Source organism: Bombus fervidus, chromosome 11 (assembly GCF_041682495.2).
Source record: "Bombus fervidus isolate BK054 chromosome 11, iyBomFerv1, whole genome shotgun sequence".
Lineage (NCBI taxonomy): Eukaryota > Metazoa > Arthropoda > Insecta > Hymenoptera > Apidae > Bombus > Bombus fervidus.
This window is the reverse complement of record NC_091527.1, coordinates 5439093-5459816: the sequence shown is the minus strand read 5'-3', so window position 1 is coordinate 5459816 and position 20724 is coordinate 5439093. Positions and strand designations below refer to the sequence as shown.

The window sequence follows — 20724 nt, the reverse complement described above, 5'->3', positions numbered from 1 at the left end:
AATGCTTGACAATAGAGGGCAATTACTGAATCATTTCGTAAAATGGCTGCCATCAGGTGTAGGATTTATTTATAAAGTGAAAAATTATTGAAGTCGTTCATTTTTAAGTAATCAAATATTATCTTTATGCTTTCTGAAAGTCCCATGAATAATCCTCGCATAAATATTAGTTAAGTATTTTTATATCGGTGAAATTTTTCGAATGTAGTCGTAATCGCTATTGTGTGACAAGACTTAAACTAAGTGCGGAAGTATAAAAAAAAGCGTATGTGAAGCTGTCAAAGACACTTATGTCAATTTGTCCATAACTATAAGCGTTGATGAATGTCTGAGAGTGATATTTACGACTCGGCGGACGAATATACAAGCCTAATGGACGGTCACGTCGCGGAATCTCGCACGGACGATTTGGGCTTGGTCACTGGTCGAAAAAGGCGTTCTCGCATTAGTAACGAAGAGGTATTTTATTTTATTGTGTGGTACTTATACAGGTTGAGTTATCTACATAGATAACTTAAAAGAACTCAAAAAATATATATTGTATAATATGTACGAATTATAGGTTGAAAATGGTATACCTGAAGTCCATGTTCAGACACCAGGTATATCGAATAATGCAAGTTCAGGTAGGAGAGGTACATCAGGTAATAGTGGCCAGGGTAGATCTAGAAATTATAGAGATGAAGAGGAAGAGGAATTAAAGTATGGAGCAGCACATGTCATTAAATTATTTGTGCCTGTATCCCTTTGTATGTTAGTTGTAGTTGCCACAATTAGTTCTATAAACTTCTATACAACCAAAGGAATGTATTTGTAAGTATACTTTGAAGTCTTTGTTTGTATAAGATGATAGTTGTGTTTTATGATTGTATTATTGCTTTTAGAGTATACACTCCGTTTCATGAAGATAGTGCTGACACAAGTACCAAGGCTTGGCAAGCAGTTGCTAACTCTTTGATACTCATGAGTGTCATTGTATTTATGACTGTGATACTTATTGTCCTATACAAATACAAATTTTACAAAGTAATCCATGGATGGTTGATAATAAGTTCCTTATTGTTGTTATCTATGTTTTCCATGTTATATTGCGAGTGAGTATTGTCATTTTACTAACTTCTTTTTGTGGTCTTAATATTTTAAAAAAATGTCTTTTGTAGGCAAGTATTAAAAGCATACAACATTCCAATGGATTTGTTTACATTAGGCTTAGTTCTCTGGAATTTTGGAGTAGTTGGAATGATATGTATACATTGGCAAGGTCCCTTGCAATTACAACAAGCATATCTTATTTTTATCTCTGCTCTAATGGCGCTTGTTTTTATCAAATATTTGCCAGAATGGACAGCATGGGTTGTACTAGGTGTTATCAGCATTTGGGGTAAAATAGATTTGTTATTTAAAAGTACAAACGCATTGCAGATGAAATACATGTAAGTTTTTATAATTTTCCATCCAGATTTAATTGCTGTGTTAACACCAAAAGGACCTCTAAGAATACTTGTTGAAACCGCACAAGAGCGAAATGAGTCTATTTTTCCTGCATTGATTTATTCTTCTACAATTATGTATACAGCCACAATGACTTACGCCGGTTATGTACAAACCGCAACGATGACTACCAGCGACAATGCTACTGGTGACAGCACGACATATACAATGCGTGACCAAGCAGATAATCAAAACAATCCTGCATCGGGAGATGCAGAAGAGAGTGGGTTTACTCCTGAATGGATAGATACACATGGTAGCAAATAAACTAATAGCGTACTACCTATTCAGTTATTGTAACTTGATGTAATATTTTATTATCAGGTGATCGAGGAGCAAGGCGAGCGCAAGAAGTACGTGAAAACACTTTATCCCTAACAGAAAGATCAAGGCAACAAGATAATCGCGTTGCGCGTGAATCACAAGGGCAGCAAATTGCAATTACCGAAGAAGAACGAGGTGTGAAATTAGGTCTTGGTGATTTTATATTCTACAGTGTTTTAGTTGGGAAAGCTTCCAGTTATGGCGATTGGAACACCACGTTGGCTTGTTTCGTTGCTATTCTTATTGTACGTGTTTTGTAATTTATATCTTATATTAAAATAGTAAAAGTTTTATTGCGAACATTTTTATTTCCAGGGGCTTTGCTTGACGCTCTTGTTACTGGCTATATTCAAGAAGGCATTGCCCGCATTACCAATTTCTGTTACGTTTGGTTTAACATTTTATTTCGCCACAAGGGTAATCGTTGCGCCATTTGCGGATAATTTAGCGAGCGAGCAAGTGTTCATTTAACTGTAGGTATGATAAGCATAATATTCATAATTTATTACAAAAGGATAGTGCCTATTCATATATTGATCGTTTAGCTTTTGTATTTCGTTTAAATTCGTCGTTCGTAATTTGTTATTTACAAACTTCTACTACGGATATATTAATCATCTCATGACATGGTACAAATCAAGATGAAAATGTACATTACAAGAAACTGGATGAACCAGTATTTTTTAATAATAAGTATTCGTTGAACAATCACATCGGATAGAAATCTAGTGTCTCAAATAAATGCTCAAGATATAAATTTACATTTGTAAAACGAGTAACAAAAATAATAAATGATTGTATTTATCTGACATCCATTCCATGTTAATTGTAAAACACATTTAAAGCCCTTAACGGTTTTTTATGTTTTTTATTACAATTTGTAGCTTATTTTTCTATTTTATGGGTTATAGGATTATTAATTAGAAATAATCGAGCTATGACAAATTTATTCTGTCTCTTTACATTTAAAGAACATAGATCGCATAGATCGAGTATAAAAAAGCGGTTGATGATGGTTTTTTTTCTTCATTCTTTTTCTCGGAGACTGTATGAAACATGAGGTATAATGTTTGTCTAAATAATTCGCTAAATGCACAGACCTCGCGGCTACAAATTACTAGTACCACTAGCCGTCCAGGACAATTCCTCGGGGTTTGAAGTCCGTTTATACACAGCCATGGAATACGTATCGCTCATCAGTCACGAACTTGATTATCCACTTCAATGACAATACGTATTGCTATAAGTTTCATTCGATACTAAACAACAAGGGTTTAAGTATAAGCTTCATCAATAACATTCTTCTTACTTATTAGAGAATTCAAGGCAAAATGATCTGGCCATGTAATGGAGAGATGTGATTTTTTTTTATTATTATAATAGAGAATTCTTGGGTTTAAAAAGCGCATATATTTTCTTTCTTTTCTTTTATCGAGAAGCAGTTTTATAAATATAGTGGATAAACATTTTGCCGAGAATAATCGATAATATCAAAGTTAGCACTTACTAACAATTCTCTCATTGCCATAAGCATTGCATAACGATTTCAAGTCAACTTTAACATCGCTGTTCCTTTTTCTTTTTTCTTTACAAACTTTGCCGCGAAACGCAGTGTATACATATACAATATATATTATATATACAAATTCCCGAAACCGGAAGAACTTCAACAGCGATATGATATCATTTGCACTTCGTAAAATTATAATTCAATAAGTTTATAACTACGTATTAAGAGGAAGTTCGATATTTTTTTATCTTTCTTTTTCTTTCTGCTTCTTTCAAGATCCAGTCAATTTTCAGTCCCGACGATGTGTAAAAGACGCTGTTCGACGAAAAAATAAACGCGATCATTTATGAAATCTAATTATTATCACGAATATAAACGCCCGATTATGGTCACCGTGGTTGTGCGCACAACAAATTATTCTTTATATCGTGCGTATCTTGTAACAATATTGGTACTAGCTACATATTTTACTAGTGATAGACGCGATTTTAGATTCAATGAAATTAATAATTTCGTTTGAGAAACAAAAAAGGTACACTTGGAAAATTGCAGAAATTTTAACGGGAGAAAAACATTAGGAAAATGTTCGTAACAAGTAATCAAATCGTGTAATTTCATCGATGTTAACTAATGTATGATTTTCGTGTCGAGAATAGCTTCGAGACATATCAGATCTTCGTTTCCCGTTAAATAGAAATTTCATAATATCCTTTTTCTTCTACTAATGCTAAGAAAAAACAAATATTAAATATGCGATATATATATCAGTCTTATAAACAATAAACTTTTGGAAACGTATTTTGGCAAATACATAATAATTATCGCAAAAAGTGGTAACTATACTTTGCTAATATTTTTTTCCACTTTAGCTTTTCTCCAGTTCATCGATATAAAAAATACATAACGAATTATAAATATCTATTATGCGTCCACTCGAATTTATTCATTCTTCTATATTCGGAGAATCGTGTGTGGTCTATTTTTCTTTAATTATTTAACTTGTTCCGTATTTGCTGCTTTCGAACGTTCCACGTCTGAAGAACGAACTAAATTCCAGCAACGATTGCTTATCTATGTTACTTAAGTTGCCGTTGTACTTGTAGAGAGGTTCACAGTGCGGCAATTCTGAGCAGATCTGAATCAACCTTCGTAAATATTCTTCTAGTCGTTTTCTACGTTGTCGTGCCACGACTTCATATCTTGGAAAAACTTGTCGAGGTGGAAAGCGTATTGCTGCTACCTGTATATAATTGAAGTATATAGAACTGTCAAAAAATTATAATAAAAGTTCCTTCTTCCCGTATTTCTAATATTTTTAATCTTTTGCAAACAGTTATGATACATATTACAATAAAGTAAAAGGATTATAATTAAATTCGTGAGGAATAGGATTTTTGGATATTAAAATTAATTGTGTAATGGCACTCTACAGCAAACTATGACTGGACGATGATAGAGCAGTGGTTAGTGCCGTTAGTTACAGACGGGGTTCGAACGACCCTGATTCAAATCCTGGCACCTGTAGTCCCATTTTTCTTCCACGATTCTTAACTGAGAAGAAGGCAACTCAGACTAAGACACAAAATCCTATACACCAACAGCAGCAGTACTTCTCATCAACGAGACCTCTACCCATCTCGGCCTATACAGCAGCAGCACTTGTCAGGACTACTATCGCAGCTCAATTGTAATAGTTCTGATGACCATAATAGCTATTATATTTGTGCCGGGACTCAAAAGCAACTATCACCGGACGACGGCAGTGCAATGGTTAACACTTTTGATTACGAACGTTCGGGACCCCGGTTTTCAAATTCCGGCGCCCGTAGTCCGATTTTTCTTTCTACGATACTTAAATGAGAAGAAAAAACAGCAGTACCTACCAGCGTAATCTATACCAGCAGTAGCAGTATCACTCACAACTATTACACCTCAAATTGGTGACCCCGACGTGATCGACAGCGAAAAGAGGTGACCGTGATAACGCTACCGAAACTTCATCACTGCGAATCTAAGACAGTGGAAACTGGATCTACCGCTACGAAAACACGAAACGGCCTTTCCGTCTTCAGCGCACCTGGACGCCTCACTTCCGATCGACGCAAGCAGGTGACAGGATACGAGACGATGACTAAGCCAAGAGTGATGCAGCCAACACAAAGTCTCCATGGGCATATCACCTTTGCACGTCATACTGAAGAAGAACGGGGGCCTACAACCGTACGTCAAAACGCCCGCAGCGTACCGACAGATCCACTGCCACATCGAAAACTTCGCGCAACATCTGCACGGGTTTGACAACAAGCGACGGTCGTCCTTACCCTGCATCGAAACTACAAATCCGCAGATATCGAACTCTTGCAACCGCACATGGAGACAATGACCGAAGTCATACGACCATATGCACAACACAAAGAAGAAACGTTATCACTGGTAAGAGGGTACTGTGGCGACACTCAACAGCAACTATCGTCGAACGACGAAAGCGCAGTGGTTAGCGTTTTTAGTTACGAACGTTCGGGACCCGGGTTATCAAATCCCGGCGCTCGTAGTCAGATTTTTCTTTCCACGATTCTTAAATGAGAAGAAAAAGCAACAGTACCTCCCAGCTTAATCTACAGCAGCAGTAGCACTATCACCCACAACTATTACATCTTATATTTGTTATTTGGGAAAAAAATTTTGAGAAAAAAAATTTTGAGAAAAAAATTTGAGAAAAAAAATTTGGACAGGTCAATTATAATTGTTTAATCACAACAATTAATTAACAATATCATGTATACAGAAAATGAATAGTAGTATGAACAAAAAGATCTTACTTACCTTGCCGCCATACATTTGTCTCATAGAAATATATAATTCTCGAAATCTCCTATATCTACGTAAGAGCGTCCAGCTATCGTCCTGCGCTGCGACGCGTACCTCGTATTCGTAGTGACTGGACGTGCCAGCTCCGCGTATCACATAGGAAGGTATACTAACGATTTTGTTAATCACACTGCCGTGATCGGTTTCGTTTGGTATCAAAGATGGCAAAGACCTTGTGATTGTCAGAGAATATGGACTACTCAAACGATCACCTCGATTTTGACTCTAAAACAAAGATCAGATATCATAACAAATGATCTTCATATTTTCATTATTGAAAGATAATTTTTAGTTATCTTCCAATTTATATTACATCATGCATATTATAAGTTACCGTTAAATATACTGTTGAATATCCCCTTCCCGCTGATATTCGTGGCACTACCGATTCTGACAAGTTCTCCTCGCCATTGATATTAGGCCTGTGGTTCCTGAGAATTGGAGATTGCATTGTGGCCACGGCCAGCGTCGTGGCTGAGCTAGTCGTGGACTCTACATCACGACACGATATTGTTTCTACTGTTTGTGTAGGATCATTCTCATCATCAACTGCCAATCTATCATCATATTGTGATTGTTGCTTGAGATTCTTTCGTTCGTTTCCTAAAAGCGATACTTCTAATTCAATTTGCTGCTTTTGAAGATCTTGTAAGATCGCAATTTGTCTATTCAGATCTTCTTTCGTGCTGGGCTCTAGGCACCTTATCACCATCATTCGTTGACGAATGATTCTTTGGTTCAATCGTTTCATTGCTGGATTCTGTTGCACAGGTGACTCCAACGAATCTTCAGGAATATCCTCCTCCGTAATAGAATTCGTTGGAGACTTTGATTCTGTTTCCTCACTATTAACGCTACCATTGCATTTTTCTGACTTGATGATCGTATCTATTGAAGAATTTCTATCTAAGTTCAACAAACTTCTGCTTTCTACTGCACATAATTTATCTCTATCATTCTCTAAGTGGACTTCTGGGGAAGATATCTGCAGCTTGTTAAGTTCTCTTTGTTTATCACTTGGTGATGTCTGAGATTCTTTTATTTCCGAATTTTCAAACAGAATTCTAGGTTCAGGCGAGTCAGCCGCAGCTGTATGAAAAGTATCTGCTGTGTCTATAGAACTTGGAATATTTTGTGGCAGTAGACTCAAGGCAGAAGCTATCTGAAGTTTTCTATTGCACTCCTGGAACGATTCAATATCTCCATTGTGAAAATCTTCGTCGCCGCTAAAGGAACGATCACCTGGTGAAGCAGGCAACGCACGCTTCAAGTTTAATGAAAGACTTTGTTTTCTTCTCAGGATCTCCTGCAACTGCTCCTGGCTCCGCGTCGCCAGCAACAACTTCTTCTCTGTGTTTTCTTCTCCTTCAAACTAGAAATATAAATATTTAATATTTAATGAGAATAAGAAAAGTAAGTTGACTTCTAGTTGTAAACAGTATCCTAACCTCGAGATTAAACATATGCTTTTGTGTTTTAGCTATCTCCATCAACTCTTCTTCCATCTTGTCTACCTTGCTCTGGTGTTCATTGAGGGATTTAACCTTGTTTTGTAGCTCAGTCTCCAATACAGCCAATTCTTTCTTCTAGAAGGTAAATTTTTAGAGTTGGATTTTATTTCTTGATTTTTTTATAATGTTCTCTTGATTATAGGAACTAGCCAATTTTTGTTTTTAATTTTTCTATGAACCATATTTTCCTAATGAAATTCATATATACAAAATTTAATGATATAAAGATACATAGAATGCATATTTAGTAGATAAAACATGTTTCCATATATGTTTAATTTTTTTAGCTGTGTTCATAAAGATACGAATTTGCATAAATATGCACAGTCTAGTGGTTAAGTAAATAAAAGACTAAATCATAATTAAAGAGATGTAGTTTACAAAAACATGAAGTCCTTGCTTAAAAAAAGAGTTATGGCTTGACCTAGTTCCTAGAATTAATCCAGTCATTAGGATTATAGTTAAACTTGAGAAAGGATGGTTTTAGAATCACTTACATGATGATTAACAAGCTCTCTCACCGCGTCAACGCATTTATCATCGTTCAAGCTCGACCAGGATTCTGGCAAGCTGCCATCGCTACCAGCACCGTCGTCCGTCTGAAATGGTACATTTTTTTCTGAATTGAAAAATTGCGAACCTTCGTTAATACTTCATTAGAGTATTTATATAGAGTATTTATATAGTTAAAACGAAAGATCAAAAGAAAGGAATAAAGAGGTAATTAACAAAGCAATAATAAAAAAAGAAAAATAAATAAAGACAAGATGCAGGGTCATATATGTTACATGCGATTACATTTTTTAAAATTTGTTTTTTCTCTCGTTTACTTCAATAGTTCGTGCTATCAAAATACAGACTATATGTGCCGCATGTTATACCGATTTTATCTTTTCTGTCTAGACTCTTACCTTCTCCCACCATTGATGAAATTTTTGTGCGCTTTCGTGATTGTTCATGAATTCTTGAAACTGACGATGCTTGGACTGCAATGTCGTGCGCAGAGAGGCAACTTCCCTACATAAATTTTCTACCTAGTACCACACACACAGCGATGCATTAACAAAAAAGATAACTGAAAAAAATATAGTTTAGATGCGAGTTCCATTCTTTTTCTTCCTTTCCTTTTATTTAATTCCCATTAATTTCATTTATATATATATATATTATAAATGAAATTAATTAATATATATAATATATATAATATATATATATATTATAAATGAAATTAATTAATATATATAATATATATATATAATATATATATATTCTAATTGTACGTTTAAACGAAAAATAAACTTTTAAACTTACATTTGAAGCGATAATAACGAAAAATGATAGTTTTACAAGTCACCATGTATACAGATACTCCGTTATCGGTTAGGAGAGAAGAATGATGTAGAATGGATAAAAATAAAAACAAAAGCATGCCATCTGTTTATGCATCAATGATAATACGGGGCTACGTGACGTTATTGCAGAGGTCAGTTCATACGAGATTTATTGAATGATCCAATTAAATGTAGAATGAAAAGGAAAAAAATTAATGGTAAAAGAAAAGGAAAAAAATTAATGGTATAAGAAAAAGAAAACAGAGACGATGAGATAATCGCGATAAATACATTACCTTATAAAATTCGGTTAGTTAGGTCTTTAAATCCCACATCAACACTGGACAAAGTGTACGTGCGGAAGTACCCCAACAAAATTGTTAACAAGATAAACTGGGTTTGTTAATTGGGAGCGTTAATTTTCTCGACTGTGTATACATATAATACTTAATAGAATATATATGAAAGATAGAATATAGATAGTAGAAGTGTGCATGCAAAATATCATATCGTGGAAGATCGAAGGCCAATTTTTGTAAGAAAAATTTATTAAACAACAGTATTCATATATATATATATGTTATACATATGTATATATACAATAAACAGTTTTTTTTTCTCGCATAACAAACCCATATATATATATATATATAGACGTTTCTACAAAGGGCAAACCAGCTCTTTTCTTTTTCTTTTACTCTGTTGATTGCAACTGTCGTCTACAAAGTACTTAACGTATAACATTCCACGAAATGTCATATTTGTCCGGCAAAATCTTGGCAATACTGGCACTTTTATCGTATTTAGGCAACTTATCGTCATTTAAGCTTCTTTATCTAATTTTCGCCATTACAAAAAAAAAGCGTTAAAATTATAGTCTACATGATATTAGGCACGATTCGTATTAAAAACCCGTAATAGAACCTACGTAAAGACAGAGAAGTATTATACAAAAAGAATATGAAACATTTCTTTTACACATTAAAAATATGATTCAATTATATAATATCGGACAAATATTGTCCTGTTAACAATGTACTTTTACATTGGTTACATTATATTACAATTCAGGAGAAAATTCTGATATAGACGCTGATTCGTCGGTTAGAGACATCTTAAGCTCTTTTTAAAATAGATTTCTATATCTACAATTATTAAATTATTAAACTATTAAAACTATTAAACTAAAGTGAAAAAATGTGATCATCGTCAATGTTGATGATATACCTCATTCTTTCTACACCGGAACACCATTTGATAATCAAGTGCACTTGTGAATACTTGATAAAGAACATAAACGTGATTTAACAAGAACATGTTCCTCCCTAATACTATTACACACGTTTTCTGGGGTCACATGTCTAACGGGCAAATGTGCGAGGAGATGATGATGTTGCCAGACAAGCAAATAAGAAGACCAAGAACGATAAGGATAAAGTAGAATTGATATGTGATCCAGATTACGTTCAAATCTGGAGACGGCGAATCCGAGTCACTTACTTGAGTTGTTTCATCCCGTCGCTCTTGTTCCAGGATTTGACGTCTCGTGCGTAACTCGCGTTGTCGAGATTCCAGAGCCGCTATGGCGTCAACCCATTCTTTCCATTGAGCACCCCATTCGCGTTCCAATTCGCGCTGCGCTCCTTCTAGAGCCTCTCTTCTTGCAGCCCATCTTTCCTCCCGTTCTTCCTGTTCTCTCTATGCAAATTAAAATGAAAAATTTTTATTATTTATTTTAGCTCAAAGCTTTCCTTTAACATTCCATTTGCACTAATTTAAATATCTTTATGTGTAGGATATTAATAATAATATAACTAGAGTACTAGAAATAATATTCTATGATTATTAAATTATTAATTATAGTAATAAACTATAACGGATTTAATTGGCATAAAAACTAATATTGTATAAAGTTAATTAGTTCATTCACGAACCTTGAAGTCTTCTTTTTCTTTGATAAGGGCTGCTTTTTGTTGTTCTAGTTCTTCAAGTGCTCGGAGATCTTCGCTCGAATTTAAAAGGTTATCGCTAGAGGATGAGGCATGCAGATCCGAGACACTCCAACTCAAGAGAGACAATCTTGAAAGATTGGCAACCGTGGATTGTAAGTTACCATTACCCGTTCCACCTTCCTTTCTTAATTTCGCCGCTTCAGCTGGATCGTTATATCGGAACATATTGTTCCGGCCAAGAAGAATAATACAGCCCTGTGACAGCCGCGTTGGTTTATCTACTTGAGCGGTGTTGATCCAACAGTGAGGAGAAAGCGGATGTAATATTGCTATGCCACTGTCTAGCTCCACCACACAGTGTTCTGGCTCGACATCCGCACCAGTCAATACAATATCCTATTTATTAAGTAGCACACATTATATCATAATTCATAAAATATGTGTATATATATTCCCGTAATTCAACTAGTATTCAGATTCAACAAATCTTAATTTTTATTGGGATAAATAAATGAAATGATTACCTGTGTGGTTGGTGCTTCTTCCGTTCCCACTAACGTTCTACCCTCTTTCAAATGATAAAGTGTAACACCAGTGCTAAGAAGGTCATCATCGATGCCCACTAAATGTGGCATCTCCGAATCTAAAACGACGCCGACGCCGCTTTTCCGGAGACCTAAAGCTTTTTGTTCTTGGAGAATCTGCTGCGTTTCTCGCCACTTTTCCGTCCACTCCTCGGTCAAAACCTTTTCTTGCTCTTGCTTTTCGTGTATTTGATCTAATAATTTTTGCGGTAGGCTTTCAACGTTCTGCAATGAACAGGTAAGATTTCATTTTTTAATCGAATTTTTTCTTAATTGGTAAAGGAGAAAGTGTATATCTTTTTTAGGACTTACCATATTCTTCGCCATATAACATTTCAATGTTTCTATCTCCTCTCTGAGTTCTTTAATCAATTTAACGTTCGGATCTTCGTTAATGGTGGGTTTATTAATAATATTTTTCGCTCGGTTAGCGTACCTGAGCGTACTGAGGGTCTCACCGTAATTACAATCCGCCGGACTAATAGTAGCTATCATAATCGTTTTTGAATTACCTCCAAGGGAGTCCTTTAACAACCACGTCAGTACACTATCTCGATAAGGTATGAAGGAACTACGCTTAGAAGAGGAAGACGTGTCTCCCGTGGAACTAATTTCCGAGAGCGCCGATATCACAGAACCTAATGTTACCAGTGACTTATTGATATGCGCACCCTCTTTTAGTCGTTTGCCTGTCGCACCCGTTGCATTCGCACGTTCGCTAAACAAACGTAGGTAAACAAATGTTAACTCAACTTTTGCTTACATCTATCTTACATTTATCTTAGATAACTATATTTCTTAATGATTTTAAGAATGTGAGCAAAAGGTTCAAAATATATGATTATTTCATTCAAATTAAAGTACATTATGCAGAGATTTGTAAGAGAATCACTCAAGCGATTACCAAGTGTTGCTATTTTAAAAATGTGATTTAATAGTAAAAATACGATAAATTTTTATAATAATGAAATTAAACTCAACTATCTTACTATCTTACTAAACATTTCCTTGTTTTTAAAGGAAACCTTCACTTCAATATTGGCATTTCTTTCTTCGGTAAGATCTCTTCACAAGACATTCTTTAATTCGTTATTACATTTATACATTCTATAAATAAGGCTTCTTCTATTCCAATAGAAATAATTTTTATAAAATTTCCAGTAGTTTATCAAGTTTCAATTACAATAGGAAGTAAAAGAAAAAAGTATTAAAAACTTAGTAATGTTTTGTACGAACTTTCTGCTCACATCTCGCGCGTTAGTCCGATGATTCCAAAAACAGAAATTATGCTTAAGACACACGTCTCTACTACCTTCCAGCCAAGTCGACAAGATGCACCTTTGACACGGTTTCCGACGGCATATTGCCTTCGGATAGTCCAGCTTGCACGAATGTGATCGTAAAAATCGCGTGACTCCTGCTGCTCACGTCGTTCATCTTTGTACTCGCCGTAGTTCTATGCGTGTTTCCTCTCACCATACATTCCTACAAGCGCGGAAACAACTCTTTATTTTAAAACTACCTCTCTCACAAGTGTGTTGTGAGTGCGGAACGAGCAGGAAGCGAGGACGGGTTCATTTACCTGAATGTCTTGATAATCGTACACAAGCTGGCTCGACAGGCCTTGGACATAAGGCCCTTTTACAGGATGTTCCCGCACTCTGAGAGAATGTGTCTTTGACTGGTCCAATAGATCCCTAACTTTTTCATTGTGTATTTCCAGGAATGATACTTCGGTTCTATATGACGCTCCGCTCTCTTTACCAGCTGCCATTCTGGCAAATAACGTCTTACAAATCCGTGGTATCAATCCTTGAGCTTCCTGAAATTGAAAATGATAAAATTATTAGACGTTAAAGGTAAGGATTCTTTTCTAGGTAAAGAAATACAGTACAAGGCGAAGAAAAATCATAGAAATCAACTGGCCAGTGAAAGTATGAACCAATGTTTCGCAATAACGTAATGGGTTTCTGCATTGATGATAAGTGAACTACGTGATCGAGCGATCTAGAAGCATCGGAGCGTATTAAACTCATTAAAAGTATGGTAACTTTTGTATCTCTACGATTTTTTTCCACATGGATAAAATTTTATGAAAAATGTTCTAAATGCTTAAAACAATTAGGGAATTACATTCAATAATAATTTTACGGAATTATTCAAATATCAAACTAATATTAGGGAATTATCCAGATATCAAACTAAATTTGCAGAATTACTCAAATATTACACTAAATCTAGGATGTTCGAATATCAAACATAAAGATAAAATTTACTGAGCAAAATGGAATATTGTAGAAGATCAAAGAAGAGTAATCTTTTATAAAAGGATAAAGGTGAAATGATCATGCTGGTAAACTGAACGATTAAAATATTACCGGTGTGCCCATCATGGTAAAGGTTTTTCCAGACCCTGTCTGGCCGTAGGCAAAGACGCAGGCATTGTAGCCCTCGAAGGCACTTTCTATTACGTCCGTACCAAGATCATAGAAAACCTAAAATAGAAAAAGGATCAGCGATCTGTTTTTCATATGATAGTAACTAACAAGCATCAACGTTTATGATAAATCAAAATAAGTGCTCCTTATCGAATTTAAAAATAGCATCAGACACACCTTATGTGTACTTAAGTGTACGCATTGATAGGGGAATTTTGATAGTGATTTACTTAAAAGAGTTTTAACGGGTCACCAGAGGAATCAAGATGGTCGATAAGTATTAAACAAATACGCATGTTTTGATTAATTCTACAAATGATAAAAGCGAAATATTTTTTTTTTACTTACACGATGTATCATCATTTATTACACACGCGATAAAAGACAAGTCAGACATCACTTATCACGGTGACAAAATAATTTGTAATTATTTAGACATGATCCTTAAAATTTTGAAAAATGTAAAGTCTTTAATTAGAATCTATTCTCTTACGACAATGGTTGCTATACCGGTGCACGCGTGCCGGTCTTCTATTTTAATTCTGATCGTGGCTCACCGTCAAAACATTGCCCAATGTGGGATATTGCCCGATGCGAATCAATCGATGACGATAATTTTTTATTGAGGACAAAATTAACTCCAAAGAGAACGAACTTATTTAATTAAAAATAATTTAATTCTCATTACAAATGAAATAAAAAATTACTTAACATATTGTTCATAATAATTAATGACTCGTATATTCAAATGAATACACATAATGTAAGAAAAAGTACTCTTTTGTTTCTAATGCATCGTTGGATTCAATGATTTATTTAATTTGTATCGTGCTATTATTAATTTCGAATTGATAGATTGATGATGCGCTTTAAAAAAAACGAATACATACCTCTTCCTGAGATGCATAGTTGTCATCGTTTGAATCAACGGAGTAATAAGAATGATCAAACGTGAAGTCTTTGAATTTGTCTCTGTCGACTTCTTTGCTATTACTGGGTGCCTGGAAATAACAATAAAATAATAAAGTCAATAATTATTCCATTTTATAAAAAGAAATGTCTTTATCGATTCAGATCCATTGGACCAAATCCATTGGACCCTTCATTAACAAACGAAAGCTCCTTTTATTGATCGAGCTGTATGCATCATAGACTTCCCTTTAAGATTAAAATATAAAGTTCAAGGCACAGTTTCTGTACCTCGTCTGTGGTTCAATGACCTTAATGTTTAGTTATTTCATTGAAAAAGATAAGTTAAGTACATTTTTCAAAGTTCCCAACAATTTCTGAAGATAAAGATTTTCACGTGTCCCATGTGAACTATTTCTTTAATATTGGATTTAATATTGGATTATAATTGATTGGTCATATTAAAGAAAAGGAATATTGGATAGATTGATACGGGTCAAAAGCCTGTACGATGATTGATACCGAAGAAGCGCATCATTCACAAGTGGCTGGCAAACAGTAAGCTGTTATATCACGTGCATTCGTAAGGCTGCATCCCACATAACTATAATCGTATATTATCAAGAGGCACTCCGTACATTATGCAACACAAAGCGAATAGCAAACAATTAAAAAATAAAATTCTTTTATGTTTGTCCATCATGAAACCTGCAATAGACAAAAAAGTGCTAAAGGTGAGGAGTCATTATCGTTCTAGGATCGGATCAACGCGCTTGATGCCGTAAGAAATTTGAAGTTCGTCCTTGAGGAAACGTTAAAAAGTTTGAATCATCACGTTTGACTTGTTGAGGTCATCGATTTCGTTGCACTTTGTGAATTCATTGTTCTTTGTTTCAGTATTTTAGATAGGAAATCAAATTAGAAATATTCTTAACAAAAAATATCATATGTTATAATACAATTATACTTTATAATGTTATTATAAATTATAAATTGTAACATTATAAAATATATGTACTTTATTTATATTATATAGAAATTAAATGTGATCTTTTATTGGATAAAATACAATCAATATCAGCCATTGTTCAAAAATCTAGTACAATACGAAGATATGGTAAGTATCTAGCATAACATTTCACTAGAATAACAATAATAATAATAATTTCCCGCAAAATAATTGTGGTATCTTCGTAATCTATTTGTTAAAATAAATCGGCTGATATATATATAATGTTTTAAATTCGTCAAACGTGGATTCGCTAGCATATTTAAAATTATTCTTATAAAGAAGAATTTTATTTATTTAACTGTTTGTTTTAATTAACGACATACATATACATATAGCCAACAGCGTTACGCGCGCCATAAAATGCGTTGCGATCGCCATAATGTTGCATGCGCTAGATTTTCATAAAGCTGTCTTGTTACATTATCACCGATAAAACGGGAAATCTATTTTATGATAATTAACATGAGATAAAGGTAAGCGGTAGTCATAAATTACGTAAAAGTTATTTCCTTTTGTAACAAGGTACAGGAGTGATCCTGGAGCGAAAAAAGGAATTGTACGAAAATATAAAACTCGTATTTTTAACATTGAGTCATTCCAGAGAGAAAAAGGAATCAGAAACTAAAGATTCATATGACTAGGTGGATAGTTAGGTGTTTATGGAAAACTTAAAAGTGTAAAATACACATAAAAGTTAATGAACAAAGTAAATCTTCGCGTAGGTTTCATTTCTTCATATTTGTATTCATATTAATATAAATTTGCACAAACATTTACGTCCTACTCATAACAAGTGAACAAAATAGACATTTCTATTAATATCGTACACGAACCAAATTTACCCCAAAGCATTAATGAGGACGATATAATTAGCTCTAAGACCTATATATTGGTCATACAGAGACGAACAAAAGTTCATTTACACGAAACGTCTGTTAACTCTATATAGAAATATATATCAAACTTGAATTTTGAATATTATATGATACTACATACATAAAAATTATTATAATTACAATAATTTGATAGAAACAAAAATCAAATTTTCATCCCGATGAAAGTTAATATTAATTTTGTCAAAAAACACATTACATATTTTCAATAATTCCAAAAACCTATAATTTGTGATTTTGATAGATTTGGTAGCTGTTAATTCTTAATTGCGATATAATTGGTTAGTTTTGTGGTTAGTGTCGTGGGACGGAAACCGAGTGATCCGAGATTGGTCCAGCAACGATTTTCGCACTTTCTCCGATCAGATGACATGCCGTTCGCTATCTTACTCTTACTAGCTCGGCCAAAGATTTCGCTCGGCAAGCGTGGATATCAATGATGTAATGTTAGAATAACAAATAGTCTCCGTATGGTAAAAAAAATTTTGCACCTCTACAAACAATATATGTCGCGGTCATTGTGACGTTAATGGGTCAATAGCCGAGGTTCGGTCGACCAGAAATTATGACACGATTTGAGCTCCGAGCGTTTTAACGGTGTGGCGGTCAATGGTAGTTCGGGACGCAAAAAAAATCGCTCTGCAGTCTAGAAATCTTTTTAGAAAGTTCGCCCGTGCGATCATTAAGGACGAACTGCATAAGGATTGGCTTAAGGAACAGCAACAGGAGTCGCTTGTTGCGGATTATACATGGAAACTGCATAAGAACGTATATAATATACAATGCTGGAACTTGTAAAATGACCAACTTTCCAATTTCTTATAGAAATTCTATAAAGTTACAACATTATATTGTTGGAGTATAAACAAATTTCATACTTCAATCATTTGTAGTCCTAGTCTGGTGTGTTAACCTTACCACAATCTTCGAAGTTTTGTCTCTAACCTTTATTTTAATAAGCAAAAGAATTTGTCGTTTTAAGAAAACTTTAGTATAAAATTAGGAATCAGACTTCAGATATTTTTGAAGAATGACATAACCACAAATAGTTGAAAATAATTTGAAGAACGCAGCAAGGTTAACCTTAATAAGAGATACCTAATATTTTTTACAACTAATTATTTTAAATGCTAGGAAATACCTTAGTGTTTAAAATCCTCGTTTTTTTGCCATCCATTTGTACAATCATCTTTGCATTCTTCGCCAATTCCCTGGAATATAAATTTGACAGATTCACATCTCTATCCATAAAACTGAGCACTTGATATTTTCATTAATGTTCCAACAAATAATATAACGCGAAAAAAAAAAGATAGTCGATAGGGAAAAACATTTGCATAACAATAACATTAGAGGGAATGACAGCAGGTGGCAGAATCTTGTCGCTTGTCGTCAGTCGCACCGTGGGTCGATCGAAACCATATGATTGATCGTCCCATAGAACGCGTTACGTTCGAAGGTCGAATGTTCGTGAATTGTATCGCAAAAACATCTTTTGCGAGGATTTTGTCGTCTAAATCATAAGCAGCAGGCTTTGATTCGCTGCTTGGTCAATTGTAAAAATTGGCATCTCAAAAACAGACATTGAATAAAATTCATGACTAAGAATGTATCCGTACTGGAGAACGTACAGCTCGTATATCAAACACATAACAATGAAAATAAATAAAACACACGTCAAACACAGGTTATCACTAGTTGCACGCACCTTTTGTTAAAGGGTCGAACTCTTACAGCTACTTTTACTGAAGCCATGACTATAAGAAAGAGATGCTTCTGTAGCACAATATAAAACTCGTCACTTCTGTTTTCTCAACTCGCGTTAAGCGAATATAAAGTATTTTGTAGTGTTGTATAGACCAGACACCGTCAACGGATGTCACCGTACTGTGAGACGTTTTCTTCGTTGTCGAACCTCGCACCTACTGAACAACATCCTCAACACGGTCTCGATGGACGGACAACTGGCTAGCAGACGACCGCTATTCGAGACAAAAAGTTGCGTTCCTGCGCATGCGCGTGCACAGTGGGGATCCCTAATTTCAAGTGAACCGCACACTCGCTCGTTATTCGTGACGGCGCGGATGGAAAACGCGGATGAAACACTAACACCGCAGGAAATAAAGAAAAAATGCGGGCGGAAACGTAAACAAATAGAAGATAAAGTATAAATAGTAAAGATAAAGTGAATCAGAAATACGAAACTGTAGATAAAGAAAGGGAGACGATCGAACAGGTTTTATATTTCCCTTCTATGGAATGTGATGTCAACATGGGATCGGTATGGTAGAAACCAATGGTGGAGGGTGAACGGAGAAGGCGAGCCACCCACGCAGCAAATAGAGAGAGCTAAATCAAACGCTTTTGCGGTTTCTTTAAGCGCGTAACAGCGGTTATACAGAGAATTCATGTCTTTTTATTATCCAGCTAGAGATTACACATCATCGGTGGGCAAAGATTCAGGATAAGAGTAGGATACCGTAGGCACCTGCCCAATGCCCACGATTGTAAATAGTAAATATGCCATAGGCGGCGCTAGTGTTTCTTGGAAATACTTCGCGTATGTGTATATTATTGTATATAGATATATACATAGCAGTGACGTGACGTCTCCGAGATCTTGCCTCGTTAATTGACTGTTTCTATTCCCACCAGCTCTTCGAACTATCCAAGTAGCTTTGTATCTATCTATATAGCTCTATGTATTGAAGATGTTTTCTTTAAGATTATTGAATGATTATTGTTGATTCGTGTTCTAACGAACTATTGTTCTGATAAGTACAAATGCTTGGACCAATTAAATCCTAACTGTATGTGTAGTTTCTTAAGTTGTTTCATTCATTACAACATGCATTACTGTAACCATAGCCTATATCTTATGCAATAGTCTATTGACGTTAGGACCTCGAAACTTCATGTTATGTATTTGTATCTCACTCTTGTTCATTGAACAAAAGGGATACAGTAATGTTTTTCTAATTAACCATAGAATGGTTTATTTGGCCATTAAATTTCTCAGTCTCATTTCAAGATCCAAACACCTAACATGCTAACACATTAGTATACGTACACACTCCCATTTATAAATATTAAGACACTTCTAAATTATTGCAAATATATATATGAAGTATACTTCAAATGATTTTATTTTTTATTTATTTTTTATTTTTTATTTATTCTTTAATTTAATTTGAATATTTAAACTTATCTTAGACAACTATATACAGTTAGTAGATATTGATAAAAACAATAATTAGTATTAATTTGTATACATAAAAAAGAATTAATTGAACGTGAATGAAAATTGATTCTGCAGAAACACCTAACTTTCCTTAGGCTTACTCACTACAAGTTAATTCCACGAACTGGTAAGAATATTGATGGTCAATTAACGAAACAAAATCATGCCCAGTTAACTGTTATATGCAGGTCATATATCAGGTAATATATATATAATATATATATATATATAACATTTTGTATGTATACAGGTAATATTGCAGGTCAACGGACTTATCGAAACTTGGCACAACTTCGTAAAAGGAAAAATCGTTTGGGACATGTGTTATGTTTCCGAGCGAGTGAGAGAGTATTCATCGCATGTTGACCTGCAGTGTCGATTTAACTACCTGTCTGAAAACGGGTTCAGCAACTCTCTCGCGGAGCGTAATTTGTCTCGTACAGAATCACCGATCTGCAACAGCGGTGCCGGTGTAAACAAATTTCCTTTTTCCCTTCTCGTTGCGATCCTATCCTAGTCGTAGTTGTCCATCATTCTAAATTCGGAGCCTGTTGCTTTCCCAAATGCTTATAAGTAATTAAATCATTCATAGTTTTTGGTGGACGCGTGTAAACGAACTCGATTCATTGTTAACGGCATGCGTGATTCTATAAATACGTT

The 20724-nt window shown here is 34.7% G+C and overlaps 2 protein-coding genes across 7 annotated transcripts; one reads left to right on the top strand and one right to left on the bottom strand.

The window, feature by feature from the left end:
- Positions 1-43: 43 nt before the first annotated feature.
- On the top strand, positions 44-11252 carry Psn (presenilin). Of its 5 annotated transcripts, none has more exons than XM_072012199.1 (8): positions 45-459; positions 563-813; positions 885-1094; positions 1161-1381; positions 1460-1747; positions 1816-2060; positions 2131-2288; positions 11018-11252. In XM_072012199.1, the coding sequence occupies exons 1-7, from the start codon at positions 325-327 to the stop codon at positions 2284-2286; spliced, it is 1506 nt and encodes a 501-aa protein (XP_071868300.1). In that variant the 5' UTR covers positions 45-324; the 3' UTR covers positions 2287-2288; positions 11018-11252. The 5 variants fall into 5 exon arrangements, with proteins under 5 accessions (XP_071868302.1, XP_071868300.1, XP_071868298.1 ...); XM_072012197.1 differs by having other exon boundaries at positions 2131-2292; XM_072012200.1 differs by lacking the exon at positions 11018-11252 and adding an exon at positions 8608-8805.
- On the bottom strand, positions 2746-18632 carry Klp98a (kinesin-like protein 98A). Of its 2 annotated transcripts, XM_072012187.1 has the most exons (16): positions 18532-18632; positions 17965-18034; positions 14900-15010; positions 13950-14066; positions 13154-13393; positions 12884-13056; positions 11884-12289; positions 11512-11796; positions 10970-11383; positions 10536-10733; positions 8616-8738; positions 8202-8303; positions 7642-7779; positions 6528-7565; positions 6149-6418; positions 2746-4565 (listed from the first exon to the last, which is right to left on the bottom strand). In XM_072012187.1, the coding sequence occupies exons 1-16, from the start codon at positions 18576-18578 to the stop codon at positions 4320-4322; spliced, it is 3978 nt and encodes a 1325-aa protein (XP_071868288.1). In that variant the 5' UTR covers positions 18579-18632; the 3' UTR covers positions 2746-4319. The 2 variants fall into 2 exon arrangements, with proteins under 2 accessions (XP_071868288.1, XP_071868287.1); XM_072012186.1 differs by lacking the exons at positions 8616-8738; positions 14900-15010; positions 17965-18034; positions 18532-18632 and having other exon boundaries at positions 13950-14097.
- Between the last annotated feature and the right edge of the window lie 2092 nt (positions 18633-20724).